The 22743-nt window shown below is 46.5% G+C and overlaps 1 protein-coding gene across 2 annotated transcripts in view; it reads left to right on the forward strand.

Annotated features, from left to right (window-relative positions):
• Positions 1-22743, forward strand: part of SLC39A11 (solute carrier family 39 member 11) — a 444045-nt gene that overhangs the window by 120063 nt on the left and 301239 nt on the right. The window contains exon 5 of one of the 2 annotated variants that reach the window (XM_064369170.1): positions 17456-17600. In XM_064369170.1, the coding sequence (XP_064225240.1) occupies positions 17456-17600 (145 nt within the window). The remainder of the gene's footprint in view (positions 1-17455; positions 17601-22743) is intronic. The other variant, XM_064369171.1, reaches the window with a different exon arrangement.

Genomic DNA, 22743 nt, shown 5'->3' on the forward strand with positions numbered 1-22743 from the left:
TGGAGATTATCCTGGGTGGGCCTGGCACAGTGAGGTGAGCCCTTAAAAGAGAGATTAGGCCCTCTTTGAGGTCAGAGACTTGGAAGCGAGAGAGAAGTCTCCTGCTGGTCTTGCAGAAGCTAACAGCTGTGTTAGTTTATAGTCATATAGCCAGCTTTTTATGGAGCTGACTCCCTGTGGAGGGGGACACTTGTCAAGAACGTAAGGGCTGGTTGGGCACGGTGGCTCACGCCTGTAATCCCAGCACTTTGGGAGGCCGAGGTGGGTGGATCACCTGAGGTCAGGAGTTCGAGACCAGCCTCACCAATATGATGAAACCCTGTCTCTACTAAAAATACCAAAATTAGCTGGGTGTGGTGATATGTGCTTGGAAGTCCCAGCTACTCAGGAAGCTGAGACAAGAGAATTGCATGAACTCATGAACTCGGGAGGCGGAAGTTGCAGTGAGCGGAGATCGCGCCAATGCACTCCAGCCTGGCGACAGAGCAAGACTATCTCAAAAAACAAAACAAACAAAAAACAACAAAACCTAAGAGCAGCCTTTAGGAGCAGAGAGGGGTCACTAGCCTGAGGCCAGCAAGAAAATAGGGACCTTGGTCTTTCTTAGCCACAAGAAACTGAATTCTTCTAACAGCCAATATGCTTGGAAGCAGACCCTGAGACTCAGAGGAGATCACAGCCCCAGCCACCATCTTGATTTCAACCTGTGGGACACTGAGCAGAGGACCCAGCTGCACTCATCCCTGAACTCTGGCCACGTGGAAGCAGTGATGAGAAAGTGTCGTTTGAAGCCTCTGGATTTGTGGTGATTCGCCATGGGGCAATGGCAGTCTTATCCAGGCATGTTGTATGTCTCAATTTGGTTAGCTGCTTTGGCATTTAGGCTTAGAAAAGAGAGAAAGGAAGATGCCAGTCTCCACATACCCACAGCAGGAAGCAGAGAAACGTTTCCCTTAGAAGGAAGCTGCTTCAGGACCTTCTCCGCTATCAGTTCCTCATCAAGCCCAGATAAATTTAATAATTAATTCTGCTTCAAGCTGAGTGATGCCATGTATAAAGCCCTGTTAAAGAAAAATCGATCACGTTCTTTAAAGCCACAGCTTTTCTTTTGAAGTAATTCCGGTGCCATTTGCGCACTATTTCCTTAGCATAAAAATGTGCAGGGACTTCCAATCTCACCAAAACCTCATGCCCCTCCCCTGCTGTCCCCGCCCTCCTTGGCATCACAGATGGTTGCACCTGCTTCCACCTTTTCCAGCGGGCTTGGTTTGGACAGCATACCCTGGTCCACAGTTACTTTTAGGAAGCTGTTTCAGCTTTGGAGGTAGCAATTATCAGGAGACAGAAAAGCAATTTTCAGAAACAGTTTGAGGTTTCAGACCCTGGTGCTCAAGGCCCCATGGGGGACTGGATGCTGCTGAGAAGGTTGTGGGGCTGTGGGGTAGTGGCCCAAGGCTGAGGGGTTGAGGGTGAGGTGGGGGTTCCAGCATCTTGCCAGCCTCCTCATATACTCACATACCCACGCTCCACCAGCACTGTGCTCCCGGCTCCCCATCCTTTTTTTTTTTTTTGGGACATAGTCTCACACTGTCACTGGGGCTGGAGTGCAATAGCGCGATCTTGGCTCACCGCAACCCCCTGCCTTTCAGGTCCAAGCGATTCTCTTGCCTCAGCCTCCCAAGTAGCTGGGATTACAGGTGCCCGCCACCACACCTGGCTAATTTTTAAAAAATATTTTTAGTAGAGATGGGGTTTCACTAGGTTGGCCAGGCTGGTCTTGAACTCCCAAACTTGTGATCCGCCCACCTCAGCCTCCCAAAGTGCTGGGATTACAGATGTGAGCCACCGTGCCTGGCCTCCCCATCCTTTTAAAATATTTTTATGTATGTATTTACCTATTTAATTATTTTTAGAGTCAGAATCTCACTCTGTTGCCCTCTGGAGTGCGGTGACACAATCACAGCTCCTGGGCTCAAGTGGCCGCCTGGGCTCAGCTGGGACTACAGGTACATGCCACTGTGCCTGGCTAATTTTATTTATTTATTTATTTATTTATTTATTTTTATTTATTTAGAGACAGAGTCTTGCTCTGTCACTAGTCTGGAGTGCAGTGGCGCAATCTCAGCTCACCGCAGCCTTCGCCTCCTGGGCTCAAGTGATCCTCCCAACACAGTCTCCTGAGTAGCCGGGACTACAGGTGCACAACATCATACCCAGCTAATGTTTGTATTTTTTGTTGAGACAGACTTTTGCCATGTTGCTCAGGCTGGTCACAAACTCATGGGCTCAAGCAGTTCACCTGCTTTGGCCTCCCAAAGTGCTGGGATTACAGGCGTGAGCCACTGCACCCGGCCCTTATTTATTTATTTGGCACCTGCTGGGCCCTTATTTTCATTTTTGTAGAGACAGGGTCTTGCTATGTTGCCCAGGTGATCTCAAACTCCTGGGCTCATGCAGTCCTCCTGCCTCAGCCTCCCAAAGTACTTGGACGATAGGTGTGAACCACTGCACCTGGTCAGGCCTTCCCCTCCTTTAGGCCAGCAACGTCATGCTTTGCTTGAAATGGTTTAGGAAATGACCAGTGAAGCCTGCTTGACTTTTCGAAGGCTGATCTTTCTCTCCTGGTCTCCTGTAGCTCATGCTTGTCTTTGAGTCCCCAGTGCTGATTTCCTTGATGGGTGGCTGGTGGTTTAATGCCTCCAGAGGACATCCCTGTCACTTCTGCAGACCAAACTCTCTGTGTCATATTGTTCACCGGAGGTCATCTTTAACGACAGTACTAACATTCGCCAGTTTTTCTCTTGAAGCCTGGAGTCGGGTTTTGAGGTTGGGACATTGTCCCACAGGATCTCCCTTTAGTTTCCACTTCTCTGCACCAGTGAAGTGGTTTTCACGGGCAGTCATGTATAGGATGAGAAGAGGTTGAGATTTGTGGTTCCATTCTCTGGGATTGTGCTGGGACCACAGAGGCAGGCCACACCCAGAGGAGCACGGATTGCCCTGAAATGTGAAAGCAGCCTCTCTCCGCTGAATGCAGTGCTTCACAGCTTGGCACCTGGTGTGTGTGCACCTGCCCACACACACACCTTGTATCCCTAATTAGGGTGTCACTTCTTGAAGCCTCCATAGTCGCAGTGCATTGCTGGTTGACCACCGGGAGCAGCATGGGGCCACAGAAGTGGTGGGATTTGAACTCACAAGTTCTGGGTTCAAATTCTGCATGTACCTCTGATTGATGGTGTGAAGTTAAGTCACTTATTAGCTTCTATGACTTAGTTTCTACCCATGTAAAACGGCAACTGTTTTAGTTTGCTGGGGCTGCCCTAACAAAGTAGCATAGACTAGGTGGCTTAAACAGCAGAGATTTATTGTCTCACCGTTCTGGAGGCGGGAAGTCTGAAATCAAGGTGCCAGCAGGATGGGCTCCTTCAGAGGTTTCAGAGGGAAGGGTCAGGGCCAGGCCTCTCTGGCTTGTAGACAGCCGTCTTCTCCTTGTGTCTTCACCATCTTTCCTCTATCCGTGACTCTTTGTTCAAATCCAACCCCCTGCCCTGCACATTTTTTTTTTTTTTTTTCCTGAGACAGAGTCTCTTTCTGTCGCCCAGGCTGGAGTGTAGTAGCTGAATCACAGCTCACTGCAGCCTCCACCTCCCAGGCTCAATCAATTCTCCCGCCTCAGCCTCCTTATTTCTCCTCCTTATAAGGACACTGGTCATACTGGAATAGGGCCGGCAATGACCTCATTTTAATTTAGTTACCTCTTTGAAGACACTGTCTCCAAATATGGCTACATTCTGAAGTTCTAGAAGTTAGGACATACAAACTTTGGTGGCCAGGGACATGGCCCAGCCCCTGGATGTTACGTGTCTCTTTCCATCACTAGAAGATACTGAGGAGCAAATACAATCATATGAGAAGACATGTTAGGATCTTAGTGTATTCAGACCAGAAGGTTTGTGCAGACAGGGCTGTTTCCTATCACTTTGGGGTCTGTGCCAAGCATGTTTCTTTCCAGCCTTATCCATTGTCCTAATACTGGGATTCCTCACCGGAAGTTGATGAGACCAGGCCTCCTGAGCGATCGGTCCACTCTGTTTGGTGGCTTGTGACTGTCTTAGGCCCGTTCTTTCCTCCTGGCTCTTTTGTGTGCGCGCTCTCTCTCTCCCTCTTGTTCCTGGAGTCGGGAAAAAGTCATTCTGTGGTTGTCAAAGCTATGAAGAATGTTGATGAGCCTTACTTTAACCTTTTTTCCTCAGTCGTGCTGAGATCAAGGTCTCTTTTCCAGCGTTGGTAATAGAAGGGCTGGAGTACTTATTTTTATTTTTATAAATTGTGGTAAAGGAAAAGAAAGGGCTGTTGTTGTTTTGTTTTGTTTTTTGAGACAGGGTTTCACCGTGTTGCTTGGCAGGAGTATGGTGGTGCAATCGTGGCTCACTGCAGCCTTAAATTGTTGGGCTCAAGCGATCCTCCTACCTCCCTAGAAGCTGGGACCACAGAGGTATGCCACTATACCTGCATTTTTTTTTTTTTTTTTTTTTTTTTTTTTTTTGTAGAGATGGGGTCTCACCATGTTGTTCAGGTTGGTCTCAAACTTCTGGGGTCAAGGGATTCTCCTGCTTCAGCCTGCTGGAGTGCTGGGATTGTAGGCGTGAATCAATACATCCAGCCCAAGGGCTGAGTTTTATAGAATAATCACCTTCTTGGTTTTTATAATGTCTAGCTGATATGACTACAAGACGGTATCTATCTATCTATACATACAAGAGACCATCCATCCATCATCCATCCATCCATGATAAATGCTACTGAATCATTTTTGTCTATTTCTCCATCTTTCTATCTATGATAAATGCTACTGAATCACTTTTTTAAGGATGATAAACACAGACATTTACTTGTGAAAGTGATAGACATTTTGAGGCCAAGGGTTCCAGTGCCTTTTCCCCGGGATAAATGCGATCATATTCCTGTGTAAGGGGAAATATTTTGCTGAGTGTTCTGCTCATTGGATACAGAATAGAATCACATTGAACACTGTTCCATAAAAATTCATCTGCTGAATATGAATAGGCTTTATATGTGGCCAAATAAGTATGGGAGATACAGGATTCAACGAAATCCTGTTCTTTACTGCGGGATTTCTCAGAATCTTCATCTGCTTATGAAACAGACTTCACCACACATAATTCTCTGCAGCATCTTTGCCCTTGGAGCAGCTCATGAAGCAGAGAACCCTGGGAATTTGTGGTTTAGGACAGAATGAGGCATTAAGGAGATTTTGTCCATGTGCACAGGTATGCATGGAGTCTTGGCTCCTGCTTTGACCATAGGAGGCGCAGAGAGTGGTGACTTAAACAGGTTTTGTTATTTTTGAGCATAGAAGAAGCATTGTTAGATTCTCAGTATTAGCACATATTTTAAAAAAATTTCCATAGGTTACTGGGGGTATAGGTGGTATTTGGTTACATGAGTAATTACTTTAGTGGTGATTTGTGAGACTTTGGTGCACCCATTACCTGAGCAGTATACGCTGTACCCTGTTTGTAGTCCTTTATCCCTCGTTCCGCTGCTACCCTTCCCCCAAGTCCCCAAAGTCCACTGTATCATTCTTATGCCTTTGTGTCCTCATGGCTTAGCTCCCACGTGTCAGTGAGAACATACGATGTTTGGTTTTCCATTTCTGAGTTACTTCACTGAGAATAATAGTCTCCAGTCCAATCCAGGTCACTGCAAATGCTGTGAATTCATGTCTTCTTATGGCTGAGTAGTATTCAGTCGTGTGTATGTATGCAGCACAGTTTCTGTGTCCACTCAATGACTGATGGGCATTTGGGTTGATTCCATGATTTTGCAGTTGCAGATTGTGTTGCTATAAACATGCGGGTGTAAGTATCTTTTCCATGTTATGACTTCGTTTCCTCTGAGTAGATACCCAGTAGTAGGATAGCTGGATTCAATGGTAGTTTTAATTCTTTCCGGAATCTCCACACTGTTTTCTATAGTGGTTATACTAGTTTACATTTTCAGCAGCAGTGTGGAAGTGTTCTCTGATCACTACATCTATGCCAACGTCTACTGTTTTTTGATTTTTTTTTATTATGGTCATTCTTGCAGGATTACAGTGGTATAGCATTGTGGTTTTGATTTCCCTGATCACTGGTGATGTTGAACATGTTTTCATATATTTATTGGTCATTCGTGTATCTTTTTTTTTTTTTTTGAGACGGAGTCTTGCTCTGTCACCCAGGCTGGAGTACAGTGGTGCATCTTGGCTCACTGCAACCTCCGCTTCCCGGGTTCAACTGATTCTTGTGCCTTAGTCTCTCGAATAGCTAGGACTACAGGTGCACACCACCATGCCTGGCTAATTTTTGTATTTTTATTAGAGTTGGGGTTTCATCGTGTTGGCCAGGCTGGTTGAACTCCTGATCTCAAGTGATCGCCCAACTCGACCTCCCAAAGTGCTGTGATTACAGGCATGAGCCACTGCACCCAGCTGTCTTCCTTTGAAAATTGTCTATTCATGTCCTTAGCCCACTTTTTGATGGGATTGTTTGTTTTTTTCTTTCTGATTTGTTTGAGTTAATTGTAGATTCTGGGTATGAGTCCTTTGTCAGATGGGTAGATTGTGAAGATTTTCTCCCACTCTGTGGGTTGTCTCTTTATTCTGCTGACTCTTCCTTTTGCTATGCAAAAAAGCTCTTTAAGTCCCAGCTATTTATCTTTGTTTTTATTGCATTTGCTTTTCGATTCTTGGTCTTGAAATCCTTGCCTAAGCCAATGTCTAGGAATTTATCCATCTCTTTTGGGTTTTCTAGTTTATGTACATAAGGCGTTCATAGTAGTGTTGAGTGATCTTTCCTATTCCAGTGGTGTCAGTTGTAATCCCTCTTCTCCTGCAAACTAGACCTTCAGTTTCCCCAGTGGCAGGGAGAGGGGAGGGGTGTGTTTGGGATCAGAGGATCTCCCTTTTCCACTTCTGCAGTTTGGCCATTCACAGTATTTGGGATATCTCCTAGGTCCTGCAGGAGCAGTCTGCTTCCTTCAGAGGGTCTGTGGGTCCTCTTGGGATTCCTGGTTTGTTCTTGCAGTTGTTCTGGAGCTAAAATTCGTGCCGCGAGTCTTGGCATGCTGCTCTGTCCATCTGAGTCAGAGCTGCAGCCAGGTCCTGCCTCCCGCCCACCATGATGATCCCAATTTCCTGAATTTCCTTTGATGAATATTCATCAGATACAGTTTGGATGTTTGTCCCCTCCAAATCCCATGTTAGGATTTCATCCCCAGTGTTGGAGGTGGGGCTCAGTATTGGTACATAATTTGAAGGCAGAAATTTCTTTCTTTCCAGCAAGAGTAGATAAGGGAGGGAAGCAAGGAGGAAGAGAATCCTATCGTTTGAAACAGTAGGCCCATGTCTTTCCTATTTGATTAATATAGGTACTTATTTAAAAAAAATTTTTTTTTTTTTTTTGAGACAGGGTCTTGCTTTGTTGCCCAGGCTGGAGTGCACTGGCGCCATTGCGGCTCACGGTACCCTCCGCCTCCCAACTTCAAGCGATTCTCCTGCCTCAGCCTCCCAAGTAGCTGGGACTACAGGTGTGCACAACACCCGGCTAATATTTTTATTTTTAGTAGAGATGGGGTTTCCTCATGTTGGCCAGACTGGTCTCGAACTTCTGACCTGTGGTGATTTGTCCACCTCAGCCTCCCAAAGTGCTGGGATTACAGGTATGAGCCATTGTGCCTGGCTGAAATAAAAAAAAAAATTGCCTAAAACTTTCAGACCTCTAAGAATGTATCCTTGGGTCCCCATTGGAGAAGCCCTATTTTAGGTGAATGAGATTGAGTTTATGGGTTTAAGCTAAATCAGCTGTTTATAGTTGGGATCCATGGCAGTGCAGGGAACTCATGGGGTTCCTCATATTACATACATCATTTTGTATGTCTGTGTATATGTACTGAGATAGCAAAGTGGCCACAACTTCCCCCATCAGCATCCATGCCTTGACAATGTGACATTGCAGGTCCTCCCAACAAAAAGCACCATTGATTCATCCACCCCTTCGATAAGGATGCTCATGACTTGCTTTGGTAGCAAATGTCATGCAGAGACTTGAAAAGCACTTGACATTGGATGCTGAGCTTAGCATTCGAATGAGCTTCAGCTAGTCTGCTGGAAGATAACAGACCCCACCAAGAAGAATCAGTGTTTTTCAGTCAACTCCTGGTCAACAGGCTGCTGGCTGCCAGGTGCATGTTCCATCTTAGACCATCCAGCCCCTGGATGAGCCCCCAGCTGACCTCAGATGCACCCGTGAGCCCAGACGGATCGGCAGCTATGCCCAGTTGACCACAGAACAATAATAACTGGCTGTTTTTTTTTTTTTAATCATTACGTTTTGGGGCTGTTTTGCTACCTAGCAATAGTTGTGTGATACACACACATTTTTACAAAAAGAGACATCGTGGCTTTTGATGGATTTTTGAAGGCATCTAATATCCTCCAAAAGGATGACATAGATCAGAAAAACTTTCTTGAGAAACACCAGCTGGAGGCTCTCCGTCTGTTGAGAAGCCAGAAAAAGCTCAGAGTGGATTATATGGATGCATTTTAATAAAGTCTAGGACGGAGTCTAGGATTAGATTAGGAGTGTTGGGTAATCGTGGAGGATTAGAAAAGGAATACTTCATTACGCTGCAGTTACTTGTGTTCCTTTGGATTCTATTACTGTTTTAAGGAGACTGATATTTTTGAGCCAAAAGGAGAAGCAGAATGGTTTGGGAAACTCTGCCAAGCCCTGTCTCTCTGTCAGCCATGCTAGCAGGACACCTAGCTTTTTGGAATACAGGCTCGGAGCTGCTTACCTGGAATGGCTACTGGAGGGCTACCTGCAGATTCTCATATAGCTGTATCTTTGCAGAGCTGCGTGATGCTTTAAAGTCTGTTTTATGTGCTTAAATAGGCTTGATTATGAATAGGACTTTGGCATCAGGACTAGGAGCAGGTTTTTGTCTCTTACAAGGTAGTTTGAGTAATAGGGTACTTACGTAGCTTAAATATAGCTAGAAGTTTGTAATTAACTTCCACCATTGTGAAGCTTCCTGTAAGGTCGTGAAGGAGATGGAGAGGAAGCTGGAAGACATGGTGGTGGAGGGATCGTGGGCTTCAGGGTGGAAAGATCTTACCTTAAAAGGGAGTGAGCGAGGCCGTCCCACTCTGAGTATTTCTGCCAGGAAAGGGCATGGAGATGGAACCTTTCAGTGGAGAGTCACAGGATAGGTGTCTGCCCGTCCTCATGTGGTCTCAGGGCTGATATTGATTATCTTAATCATCAAGAGGATGGAAGGCAGGGCTTGACGGAAAGTCATGCTTTTTGGCATTAGCTAGACATCTCTCTTTTAAGCCTTTTCTTCCCCGCTCTGCACCAGTCTCTCTTTTCTCAGGGCCTCACCACTCGTCATTTCCCTAGATCTGTCATTCTGTGTTATGCAACATTTTCCTCTTATTTTGGAGCATCCATCATTTAGGTCATTCAGGTAAATTATTGAAGACAGACCATGTGCTGGGCCCTGGCAGTAGAGCCACAAGACACAGCTCCCATTTTGAGCCTTGTGGCTTTGAGATGGTTAAGAAAACTGAAAAGTCAGCTGGGCGCAGTGGCTTATGCCTGTAATCCCAGCACTTTGGGAGGCTGAGGAGGATGGATCACTTGAGGTCAGGAGTGTGAGACCAGCCTGGCCGATGTGGTAAAACTTTATCTCTACTAAAAAAATAAAAATTAGCCAGGCATGGTGTTGCGTGCTTGTAGTCCCAACTACCCCAGAGGCTGAGACAGGAGAATTGCTTGAACCTGTGAGAGAGAGGTTGCAGTGAGCCGAGATTGTGCCACTGCACTCCAGCCTGGGCGATAGAACAAGACTGTCTCAAAACATACACACACACACACACACACACACACACACACACAGAGAGAGAGAGAGAGAGAGAGAGAGAGAGAAAGAGAACTGAATAGTTAAAGCATATTCAGGATGCCAGGGGAACAGGGGAGAATGGAAGGGAATGCATTTGATCCATACTAGGTTGAGTACATCCAGGAAGGCTTCCTGGAGGAGGGAGCTCAGGCTTCTTTGGCCAATATTTTAAAAACCTCAAGTGTAGAATAACTCAAGCTTTAAAACCTGCCTTGCTGTCCACTGATTGGATATAGCATTATTACTATAAGAGGAACGAACTGAAGCTGAGTTAGAGGTACGATCCTAGTGCTTTGGACAAGGCAAGAACTGTGTTAAAGAACCAGGAAGGGGCCAGGCGCGGTGGCTCATGCTTGTAATCCCAGCACTTTGGGAGCCCGAGGTGGATGAATCACAAGGTCAGGAGTTCGAGACCAGCCTGACCAACATGGTGAAACCCTATCTCTACTAAAAATACAAAAATTATCTGGATATGGTGATGTGTACCCTGTAACCCCAGCTATTTAGAAGGCTGAGGCAGGAGAATTGCTCTAACCCGGGAGGTGGAGGTTGGAGTGAGCCAAGATCTTGCCACCACACTCCAGCCTGGGCCACAGAACGAGATTCCGTCTCCAAACAAACAAAAAAACAAAACAAAACAAACAAACAAAAAAAACCCAGAGAGGACCTAGTACCTAAACTGTCATCCTGCTCGCCTTTAGGGATTCTGACTATGACCCATGATCCATGAATGTATTGGTTAACCATGGCAAAGAAGACAGCGGTGACCTGCCTGATACCTGAGGTACGGCTGTACCCGCTGCCTCAGTGTCTGTGCTACTCCGTGTCCCTGTTTGCTTCTTAGGTGGCCGCTCATCACCCGGAGCCAGCCTGGCCCTAAGCAGCAGCCGGCTGCCGGGATCCCTAGGAGAGAAGGTCATCTGTTATGTAAGCGTCATCCATATTCTGACTGTTGATCAGGGGCGACATTTAATTTTTTTTCCATTATGTGGAATAATTTAAAAGATTGTGTTACGAGTGTCATTATTATGGCAACTTCTCAGTAATAAAAACAGCATCAATTATTGAACATCGCCTAGTGTGTCTGGGGTTAAGTGAGGATGGCAGGAGGTAGAAGCTGGGGCGGGGGGAGGAGGCAGCGCCTATGCTGGGCTGCAGGCAGGCCACCTGCCAGCCCCTTCCATGGCAGCCGCACATTGCGAGTCCCTGGGGTGGCACCTCTTGAGATCCCTGTGCCCTTCTCCACTGGCATGCAACACTTGGCCTCTGTGTAGCTGTGGCTGGCAGGCGGCACCGATTAATCCCTTTACCTTGCCCTTGACTCTTCCTCAGGGAGCTCTGATTTGTTGACAAGCTTCAATAAAAGAGACTGCCCCTGTCAGATCACTTGAGGTCAGGAGTTTGAGACCAGCCTGGCCAACATGGTGAAACCCCATCTCTCCTAAAATTAGCTGGGCATGGTGGTGGGTGCCTGTAATCCCAGCTACTTGGGAGGCTCAGACAGGAGAATCACTTTAATTAGAGAGGCAGAGGTTGCAGTGAGCATAGATCACACCACTGCATTCCAGCCCGGGCAGCAGAGTCAGACTCCGTCTCTCAAAAATAAAAATAGCAAATAAAGAATAAAAAATTTAAAAAAGTGAAGAAACTGCCCTCCATGGGGGGAAGTGCAGGGTTATTAAAGCCCTGGTTGAATGAAACCTCAGAAAAAAGTTAGCAGAGCGCCCCCATCCTGAATCCATGTGATAGAAGGTGTGTACGGGTTTGGCGAAGGTCAGGTTGGCTTCCCAGTCGCTGGCAAGCATCATGGGTTGCTCTGCTTTGCCATCCTTGGACACAGTTGTGAGTAGCAATGATTCACCCCAGTGAGGAAGAGCCAGAGAGGAGGTGACAGGCCTTAAGACGTATGGAAGATTGCTGCTGGGACTTGGAGCAGATGCACCCAGCTGCTTGCAGCACGTTCGGAGGGCTGCAGGGTCTTCAGGGCTGTGACACCCAATGTGCTCTGCAGGGGGCCTTAGTTCGCCCTTGTAGACTTAATATGCAGGTAGCTGTGTCCCTTCGGTGATACTCTGGCCTGTTTCTCGGGTGACTTGTTTCTTTTGGGGGTCTCTGGAGACATCAGCCACCAGCAGTTGCCTCCCTCCTGCCTGGGACAGCAGACCACGCCGCACAGCCCCAGGATTTTATTTCTTGAAGGAGGTGCACGTCTTGTTTTGTGAAGCCTTTTTGGTTTAACGTAAGGCATGATTCAAGGCTTTCCTGCCTCCTGCCCCCTTCTCCTCCTTCACATTATTTTATCATCTTTCTTTCCTTTTCTCTCTACTTCCTCTCTCTTTTTTTTTTTTTTCCCTGGAAAGTGCGGTCCTTCTTCTCCGGCTCCTGCCTCTCTGCATGTCCTTTCCAAATTGGATGGAAGTTACTCTGTTTATTCTGAGCCAGGGATTGGCCCCACACCAAGAAGAAGAATCATTATGATAATAATTCCGTCATAGAGGACAGGGGTCTCAAGTTCCATGGCTCTGGGTAGGTGGCACCTCCTGCCCCTATCGGCTCACGCCCTGCTTTCTGTACTGAGCTGGATTTGGAGTGGGTGGGGATACAGGAAGGACAGGCAGAGGGGATCAGGAGAGGAACAGTGGAGAAGAAGAGGGGGTGACCTGGCTGCTGGAGAAAGACCCTTGTACCTGACACCTTGGCATTTGGAAGCTGCAAGGTGACACAGGACACTCGAACGCTTCAAAGCCCCAGAGGCCTACCTGAAGCACTGTGTTGTGGAGACGGGAAGAGTGACTCATTGACCCTCCGATAGGCAGCAAAGCAGACTGTCAGGGCCGCTGTGGAACGTCAAGAACAGCTTGCATTTGTCGCGTGTTTGCCCTAGAAGGGATCACACTCGCAGTTTGCTGACCTTCCGGGGCTGCAGGGATTGAGTGAGGTAATGTGCATAGAGAAGCATGGCAGAGATGAAAGCCACACCGAACAAAACCAACCAGAAATGTAAAGAACAGTATCAAGCAAAGAACAGGGGGATATAGAGAAGGGATTCTTCCCCGAGGGTCTTGGTTCCAATGCCATGAGCCAAGGCCGTATTTATTTCAGGCATCCCGTTAAAGAACCCCAGTGCCCCGCACCTGCAGTCCCCAGGTCCTGTGAGCTGATGTGGCTCCATGGCGGGAGGAGCGTGTCAGCCCAGCAGGTTCAGAGCCACTTTGGCACAGCAGGGGCTGCTGACTTTTTCCCACCGCCACGGACACTGTGATAAAGCTCCCAAAGCAGGACTGGCATCTCCTTCTGGTCTGTTTTCTTGAAATTCAGAGGGATGTATTATTCCTCTTCCCTAGCAACAACTGAGAGTAGGGGGAATGTTGAGAATGCTGGAAAGGTGTCTAAAAAGAGCCCTGGGGGGCCAGTGCCTGGGATCAGAGGCGTGTGGAGGTATTTCCAGGTGTGGAGATAGCGAAGGCGCTGTCCTTGGTGTCACTCCAGAGATACTTTCTGCAGCTCCCATGCTGCACAGCTGACCTTGGTTGTCCTGAAGGCTAAATGTTGGATGGAGCACGTGGGGGAAGGAGGGGACACAGGTGGGAGGGGGTACAGGAGATACCGGATCTCTGTCTAGCTTTTAAAAGGGCAGCTTCTAAGTGAAGTTAGGGTAGGATTTTCTTAGTGCCCCTCTCCCTGCCCCTAAAATGCTGAAACAATGAAATGCAACCCACAGAATATAGATTGCTAGAAAGGTGAAAAGAGAGGGAAGGGAAGACGGAGTTAATGTTTGAGCAAAGACCTGAAAATAAGGGAAGAACAAGCACCATCTTCCTAGAAGGACCTCTCTTGGCACCTTCTCTAAAGGAACACTCCATCTTTACAGTTCATAGTGGACTAGTGCATGTAAAATGCTTGGAACAGACTAGAACCCAGCCTGTATTATATTGGGCCTGGGTTGTGCCAGGCCCAGTGTTGTAGGATGGCTATGAGTTACAGATACGGCTTACTTTTTTTTTTTTTTTTTTTTGGGGGGCATTATCACTACCTGGCACTCTGATTTTTTAGTTGATTGTGATGGGTTTATGATCATCTGTCTCTCGAAGGAGAATGTAGGATTCATGAGGACAGGAGACTTGGCTTTTCTGAATTGCCAGTATCTGGAGCAGCTCTCACCTAATAGAAATGTAGAGGGTACATGAGGTGGACAGGGAGTCTTCCTAGAGAAAGTAGCAAAATTCTCTTTACACTAAAAAGAGGGTGTGTGAATTCTCAGCATTACCAATAATTCAGGAAGCTGTGGGGTCCTGATCATCCTGATTCTTTCCAAAGCAGGTATCTCAAGCTCAGCACTATTGACATTTGCTGGCTCGTTTGTTTTGATGACAGGGTCACACACTCTGTCGCCCAGGCTGGAGTACAGTGGTTCGATCTTGGCTCACTGCAGCTTCCACTTCCTGGGCTTAAGCGATCCTCCTCTCGCAGCCTCCCAAGTAGCCGGGACTACAAGCATGTGCCACCACACCTGGCTGATTGTTTTTCTTCAGTTTTTAGAGATGAGGCTTCACTATGTTGCCCAGGCTGGTCTTGAACTCCTGGGCTCAAGCGATCCTCCTGCCTTGGCCTCCGGAAGTGTTGGGATTACAGGCATGAGCCGCTGTGCCTGGTCCTGCCTCGTTCTCTGTTGCGGGGGCTGTTGTAATCATTGTTGGGTGCTTCGTAGCATCCGTGGCCTCCACCCAGTAGGGATACCAGCAGCATCCTCAGCTCCCCAGTTATGACATTCCAAAATGCCCAGTGCTAAATGTCCTTTGGGTGGCGGGGGGACAAAATCACATAATCGAAAACAAATATTCTAAATGAAAACCAGGGTTTCTGCAAGCTGCACCTTACCAGATGGGCTTCAATCAAATTCACAGTTACAGCTTAAAGTGCATTAATGCTGCGGCATTTCTGCCGTAATGAAATGGTTCTCCTTCTATTTCTTCCCCCAGTTACGCATCAATCACATTACAAAAAGAAAGAAGACAAAGGAAGGAAAATCAGCTGACATACTTTCATAGTGAAAACATATCTTTTATTGCTGCAGTGATTCCTCGGATGTCAGCAGGAGGTGTAGAATTTCAAATAATTAAAGCATATAAACAAAGAGCTGTGACTCCATGGCCCAGTGGCGTATCACACAGACACCAGGTGTCAGCTGGGTTAGTGAGGGGAGTTTCTGCAGAGGCAGAGCCCGGCCTTTGCAAAGCCTCTCTGTTCCCAGGATTCTGTCCATCTGCAGGTCTCCCTTGACTGTGATACTGCAAGGCAGCTGCCTCTATGTGACAGAAGAGGTGGATGCCCGAAGGGACCTGCAAACTTGTGCAAGGGTAGCTCAAACAGGGGCAGGAGTCTTCTTTTGGTTTTGTTTAAACAAAGTTAAATGGGGTGTTGGCACCCTTATTAAAGGACATTAATAGAGGACATTGAAGATAAATGATGACTATAGCGATGTCTAGACAAATGAGAACATATAAGAGGAAGAGCTTATGTTTCATTTTTAACATTTGGTTGGAAGTAGATAATGAAATAAAAGATCTGAATCATTAGGTTCTCTCTCTTAACTCTGATCATCATGACAGTGAAGAAACAAGAAGGTCTCTGTGTGTGTGTGTGTGTGTGTCTGTGTGTGTGTGTCACAGCAGCCTGGTATCCCTTTTGTGAGATTCCTTCATGAAAGGAACTTATCCAAGAATATTGTTTTAGTATTTTTTTAAATACATGGGTGCATCACTATGATTAGGTTACAAGCCTTCTCCTCTCCCATCTTAGAGACACATATTTTAAATGAAAACTTATGTTTGTTTGGACCTATTTTTGCTTGCTGCTGTGGCCTGAAAACGTTTGCGTCCCCTCCGAATTCATGTGTTGAAATCCTAACCTCCACGGTGGTTCTATTAAGAGGTGAGACCTTTGGATTATGAGGTGATCATTGGATTATGAGGGTAGAACTCTCATGAGTGGGATTAATGCCATAATAAAAGTTGTGTGAAAGGGACCCATTGCCCCTTCCACAGCTAGCCTCTGCCATCGCGAACCAAGAAGCAGCCTTTCACCAGTAACTGACTCTGCTGGTACCTTGGATCTTGGAATTTCCTGCCTCCAGAAACTGTGATACATTTCTGTTGTTTAAAAGCTGGCCAGGTGTGGTGGCTCACACCTATAATCCCAGCACTTTTGGGAGGCTGAGGTGGGTGGATCAGTTGAGGTCAGGAGTTCGAGACCAGCCCGGCCAACATGGTGAAACCCCATCTCCACTGAAAACATAAAAATTAGCTGGGCGATGTGGTGGATGCCTGTAATCTCAGCTACTTGGGAGACTGAGGCAGGAGAATTGCTTGGACCCCGGGGTGGGGGTGGAGGTTGCTGTGAGCCGAGATTGTACCACTGCACTCCAGCCTGGGTGACAGAGTGGAACTCCATCTTAAAAAAAAAAAAAGCTGCCCAGTTTATGATATTTTGTTTTATGGCAGGCTGAACAGACAGAGACACCTAGTTTTCAAGAAATAGCTACAATTTTTTGCCTATCGAGACGATTCTGCCTCCCTTCCCTTAGCTTTGGGGTATTTGGATGAAGGTGGAGGTGCTTGTGTGGTTGGTTGTGTCTCTCTCGGCCTCGTTGTTCCCGTTGAGATCCTGTGCATTCCTAAGTGGTCAGCAGCGTTGATGCCTTTGGAAGAGAAGCTTACCGCGCCATTAAGGATTCATTTATTTACTCCTAAGTGGAACGCAAGCTTCAGAAGAACTGGGACTTTTGTCTTGTTCACTAAACATCCACAAAGTTGGCAGTTAATAAATATTTGTCAAATAAATGTGAGGATTAAATGCACGATGTTTGCCTGGTTAATGCGAAACAGTCAAACTGATCCGTGCTTAACTAGTTAGGAGAATGCGGAAGAGCGGCATTGTTTTAAGGTCATCTGGAGTTAACTCTAAATATGCATTCATTCTCTGCAACTCTCACTGCTTCCTTCCTTTGAGATGCTTTTTGTCGATCTCCTCTTTTGTTCTCCTAAGACACGTGAAGATACTGAATTCCCAAATAAGTTATTGGTTCCTGTACCGAGACTACCATTCGCGTGAACCTGCCACACGGACTTCTTTTGATAGATCAGGAACCAACTTCATTGCTCAATTCTCTGGCGGCGATGAGGCTTGCAGTGGGGTTTTGATGTTTGCGCCCCAGTCTTTCCTGTATATATTTTCCCCATTTTTAGGGTCAGCACTGACTTTTTAGATTGTCTTGTTTTTTCTTTTTTGTCATGTAATCTATACCTAGAAAGTTTGTCATCTTCCTGAAGACCCAGCTTGGCCTGGCATCTGGGTTGGCCCAGGGACTGGCTCAGCTGTGGTGGTCTTGGTGGAGATTGGCAAGTCACTTTGGCACCCGTGAGCCAGAAGCATCTGGGGAATTAACACAGTCGTGGTGCTATAGTGATGTCACCGCTTCTTGTTTCAGGGTGCGGCAGAAGACCCCCAGACGGCCCTGGCACTGAACCTCGGCTCTACGTTGATGAAGAAGAAGTCTGATCCTGAGGGTCCCGCGCTGCTCTTCCCTGAGAGTGAACTTTCCATCCGGATAGGTAGAGCTGGGCTTCTTTCAGGCAAGCTCTTTGCTGCAGACACTGAGCTGAGTTAGGCAGGATGGACGTGGGGGCTGCTGGTAGGATGAATAATGAGAGAAATGCCAGGCACTCTGTCCTGTCCCTCTAGTCACTCACCCTACTTCTGCAAGGAGCTAAACCGGCATCTGGCCAGCACCTTCATTTCTCATTTGTTGTCCAAACCACATGCTTAGTCTACAGGAGGTAATGGTACTTTTTGATCATCTTTTTAACTCGGACAGGTGGACAGAGGGTCACTCTGATGGTGATAGGGCTGCTTTGGGTTAGACTGTATCAGCATTTGTCCCTCAGTGTCCCCCTCTCTGATGAACCCTGAATACTCCTGTTCATTTGTATTGTTGTAATTTACATCTTTTTTATTTACCTGGTTAGACTTTTTTTTTTTTTTGAGCCGGAGTCTTGCTCTGTCACCCAGGCTGGAGTGCCTTGGTGCAATCTCGGCTCACTGCAACCTCACCTCTCTGGTTCAAGGGATTCTCCTGCCTCAGCCTCCCAAGTAGCTGGGACTACAGGTCCACACCACCACGCCTGGCTAATTTTTCGTATTTTTAGTAGAGACGGGGTTTCACCATGTTGGCCATGCTGGTCTTGAACTGGTGACCTCAGGTTATCTACCCGCCTCAGCCTCCCAAAGTGCTGGGATTACAGGCATGAGCCATCGTGCCTACCCAACTGTGAATGTTACTCCCACTGATTCAGTTTGGAGCCAGACAAGCTAAAGACACTGACAGCAAAGTCATGGCTTTTCTCTGGGTTAGAGGGAACACGTCCCTCAAGAGGAATCTGATAGCAATTACTGAAGCTTGGTCGGGAGAGACCAGAGTGGGCTGTTGCCCTGTGAGATGCTGTTGAAGATGGAATGGAATACATTGTTTTCCAACCTCGGGTCAGACGCCTCTCCTTCTTGGCCCTTATTGTTTACTAAGGGCTCTTGGCTAGTTTAGGGGCCAGTGAGCATGAGGAGGGTTGGATGCCATTTTTTCCCCTTTGGATTTATGTAAGAAGTTTCCCATTGAATCCTGCAAGCCTCTGGGGACGAGACCCATGCCACCATGCTGTGAGGAATGGGCACCTCCTCACTTATGCAGAGCTCTATCCTGAGAGAGCTAAGGAAAAACAAACTGGTGACTGGTCACTGTGTTCTCAGGAGTGATTTCAGGGAGAACAGTCCTTTCCCATTTCCATGCTGGCATTTTAATTGGATCTTTTTGCCATCTCTATGCTAAGATGATCTCTAGCCCTTAGGGAGAGCAAATGTACAAAAGTTACAGCTATGCCGCAGCCAGGGCTCTGGTCTCTGTGTTCAGATTATGTCCTGCATGAATTATTCATGGGGAACTCAAATGTCTTCTCCATTTGGGTTAATCCTCACCACTTCCCACACCTCCCATTTAAGCATGGAAGCTTCACATTCATCCAATGTGAGCTTAAATCATAGAGCATTAGAACGACAAGTCTTCCTCCTGCCCCAGTCACACTTGTCACTTAACACTCATCAGAACAACTTAGGTATCATCTTCTCTTTTACTGGAACAGAGGTCAAGGACTATCTGGTGACACAGTAGAGTACTGTATTCAGTAAAACTCGTTGTTTTTCATGCTGAGTCCTGTGACTCAGGCCTTTTCTGTCTATTTTCACTAGCATAACTGTGCTGGGCTCCTGGGTGCCCCCTTTAAGACTTTACAGTCCTGATTCTGAGCCTTCTCTAGGATAAAGTTGGTCAGACATTTTCTATCCTGTTTTTTTTTTTTTTTTTAATCTTCAGGGCCATGGGGCTGGTGGGGTCAGGGGAAGGTGGTGTGGTAAATTCAGTGCCTATCAATCCAAAAAGGTAAAAATTGGCAAACTCTTTGTTGGACATTTTCCAGTGGAGCTACAGCCAGGACAAGGTCAGGGGAGTTGGCTCTGCAGGACAGCCTCTGGGGACTGCTGGGTCTTCTTGGCCAACCCAGAGTTAAGTGGAGGGGGAGTGGGGCGTGTGGGAGGGAGATGTAATCCTGTCCCCCAGCTCAAGAACACTGGGCACAGCCTGTTACCAGGTTACCAAGCAACCCTTACTGTTCAGCTACAAAGGCAAACGCAGCCCTTGGGGGAAGCACAGAGATGGTCTCCTAGCCATCTCTTGAAAGGTCGCTGCTCTTCTCACCTGAGCACACCTGTGGGTGTCAGGCCGCTGAGGACTCCAAAACTGATAATGGCTATTTGATGACTGGCTCCATGCAGATGGAGCCTGAATATGCATTATTTGTACCATCTGGATTTGCCCTTCAGCTTGCTGTAAATGGAGCAAGGAGATTGGTTTAATGAGTATTTAGTGAATAACATTAGCCTTTAAAAAATAATATTGGTGCTGCTGTTGTAATGTCCCATAATTGGTTCAGCCAGAGGAAGAGCCAGAAAGGCCACATGATGGGAGAGGAGGTCAGCTGCTCTGAGGAGCAGCAGCAGTGAGGCAGCCTGAGCCGGGAAAAGCAATTATGAGATACCTTCCTGTCTGTGTCTTAGTGTGTAGTGTTTTATGATATCAACTATTCTCAAGGCTGGGGATATTTTGGGACTTAGGTAGGCCAAAAGGAGTTCCTTTAAGTCTATCAGTCTCTTTCATTCTCTCATCCATCCGTTTATCTCCAGTTAGCTTTCTTTTAACTAAAAATATAATGACATGGATTGGAAGTAAGTTTTCTTCCACTTTCAAATCCCTCATGGTCCAGTCCCCATCTCAGACGCATCATTTCTAGTTTTTTTTTATCCTTTCAGAAATCTCATGTTTATATAATCACACCTGACCCATTGTTCTGTACCAGGTGTTTTTGCACTTAACAATACCCTTGGGTATTGTTTCCTGGGGCGCTCTTAGATTCATCCCATGCTTGTTATTGGCCATGATGCTACCTAATTAGCCCTTTCTGGATGCCCATGAGGTTAATTCTGATGGTTTGCTATTACAAAGAATGTGGCACAGAGCTGTTTAGTATCTACATCTCTGTGGACAGTTATATTGTTGAGTAAATTCTAGAAATCAGGCCAGGAGTTCTTTACATCTGGGCTCCATGCCTGGGTGCCAAAGGACTCAGGAGCCTCTTGACATTTTATGCAAAATTGTGTCTGTTTGAAAGGCGAGGGACTATAAGTTGTATTTCATCATACCCCAGATGGCTCCATAGCCCCAGTGTTGTTCAAGGTCTTTGGCTTTTCTATCTCACTTGCCCCACTCAGCTTTTCGCTTTCTTCGTAGCATCCTCTATAGGCTAAAGAGGAGGTAGTTAAAAGTGAATCAGTGGATTCTTTTACTAATTGTTAATTGCCCCATTTAAGTATGCAGTATGTTCTCGGGGAGGAAGTTCAAATGTTACCAAGCATCAATGGGCTTGCGGCCTGACACACACAGAGGCCAATACCATGGCACTGGCTTTTGAGAGAAGAAACGCTTTACTGGGAGTCAGGTCAACTGGCAGGGAGACAGGAGGGAATGCTCAAATCCGTCTCCCTGAGCTAGGGGTTGGGTTGGATTTTATAAGCATAAGGTAATGAGGTGTGATCTGATTGGATCTTGCAATGAGGTGATGTTAGGAGGCATTTTCTGATTGGATCCTGCCATGGGGTGATGCCAGAGTTCAATCTGATTGGATCCTAGATCCTGCCATGTGGTGTCTGCTTCTTAATTCAGTCCCACTCCTCTGTCCTAGCACTTAGGTTCCCCCAGTGGTTGCACACTTGGTTCATCTGGGCATGCTCAGGTTACATGACCTGAGGGTCCATGGCAACTGAAAAACAGCTGAAGCTTTGTTACATAAAAGTTGAACCAGATTGGTCTGATGCAGTTATAGATACTCTTCACTCGTGAACTTTGTCATCACTGTTATTATTGGTGAATTTCACTGATCTATTAGCATAGTGGGTGGAAAATTGCCTATCATTTTGTGTATCGATGGAAAGAACAGGAGAGGGCATTATTTTCTGGTAGAGCAAGAGGTGGATTTACTTTAGGAGATTATTCTGTTGTGAGGCGCCATTTGTGCGTTTTCTGTAAATCTTTCCAGAGTGTTGAGGAGTCGGGGAAGTGAATGGGCACTTAAGTCTTGGAAGCAAAAGCCGCATGACACTCGGGTTAGAAATAGACTTTTCTCTTAATGTCCTATTCTTACAGGAAAATTCACTTGACAATAAGAATGCCACCTCTACACAGCCTTGCAGAACTGATGCAATTATTGAAGCCATGTTTTGCAAAATGAAACTGATGCCAAGCTGGTGTCAAGTGGGTGACAGATTATAGACCTGCCGTCACTGGCCATTAGCTGAGTGTATTTGCTTTCTACTCTAAAATCTTGAATCCCTCCTTGGTTCTGCTTCTGGTTTGCTGCGTGGTTCCTGTGGAAATGGTCTTGCAGGAGATTATTTTCTTTTCTAACTCAAGCTTCTCAAGCGTCCAACTCCAGATCGGCACTCCCAGAGCTTGTCCTGATGGGGACCATGATGGAGTCTGGGAGCTCTTTGCTCCACTTCTTCCACCTCAAGGTACTCTCGCTTCTCCAGGTAGCACAGTGCCCTCTTTTAGTCTTGTATTTGGAATCATCCCTTCCTCCCATTTTCCCTGTTAAATATCCTTCCTTAGGTGCTTCTGGAAAAAGATTTGATTGACTGAAGAACGGGGAGGTATTGACCATTGACTTCATGTTTTACTACTGCTTACGTGTTTGTCTGTTGACTGCGAGCAGTTTCTCTCATTCAACAATGAACCCAATAGATGGGTTTTTGCACTGGCCTTTGCAGGATTGCATTTTTAGACATACGTGTGGGGCTTAGGGAGGGCAATCTCTTCTCTGAAGCAGCTGGTTCTCGCTATAAGCTCAGCCATGTACATTCCACTCCCAACTTCCCTTGTCCCTAAAACTGCTTGGAATAACATAAGCCTAGGGAAGCAAAGAGGACTTATTTAAACAGCTTCAAGTTTCCCATGCCAATGAAAGGTTCCTGTGACCTTTCTTCTTCTGTATCTTCTAACTTGCCATGTCTTCTTGAAGGACATCTTCCTTTTGTCACTGATATTTCCAGTCAAATTTAGTGATCTTAAATTTGATCAAGAGTCAGCTATAGCTCCTAGGAGAAATTCTGAGTGTTTCT

This window comes from Aotus nancymaae, unplaced genomic scaffold, assembly GCF_030222135.1.
Source record: "Aotus nancymaae isolate 86718 unplaced genomic scaffold, 86718_ANA_hifiasm-v0.15.2.pri h1tg000089l, whole genome shotgun sequence".
NCBI classification, from domain to species: Eukaryota; Metazoa; Chordata; class Mammalia; order Primates; family Aotidae; genus Aotus; species Aotus nancymaae.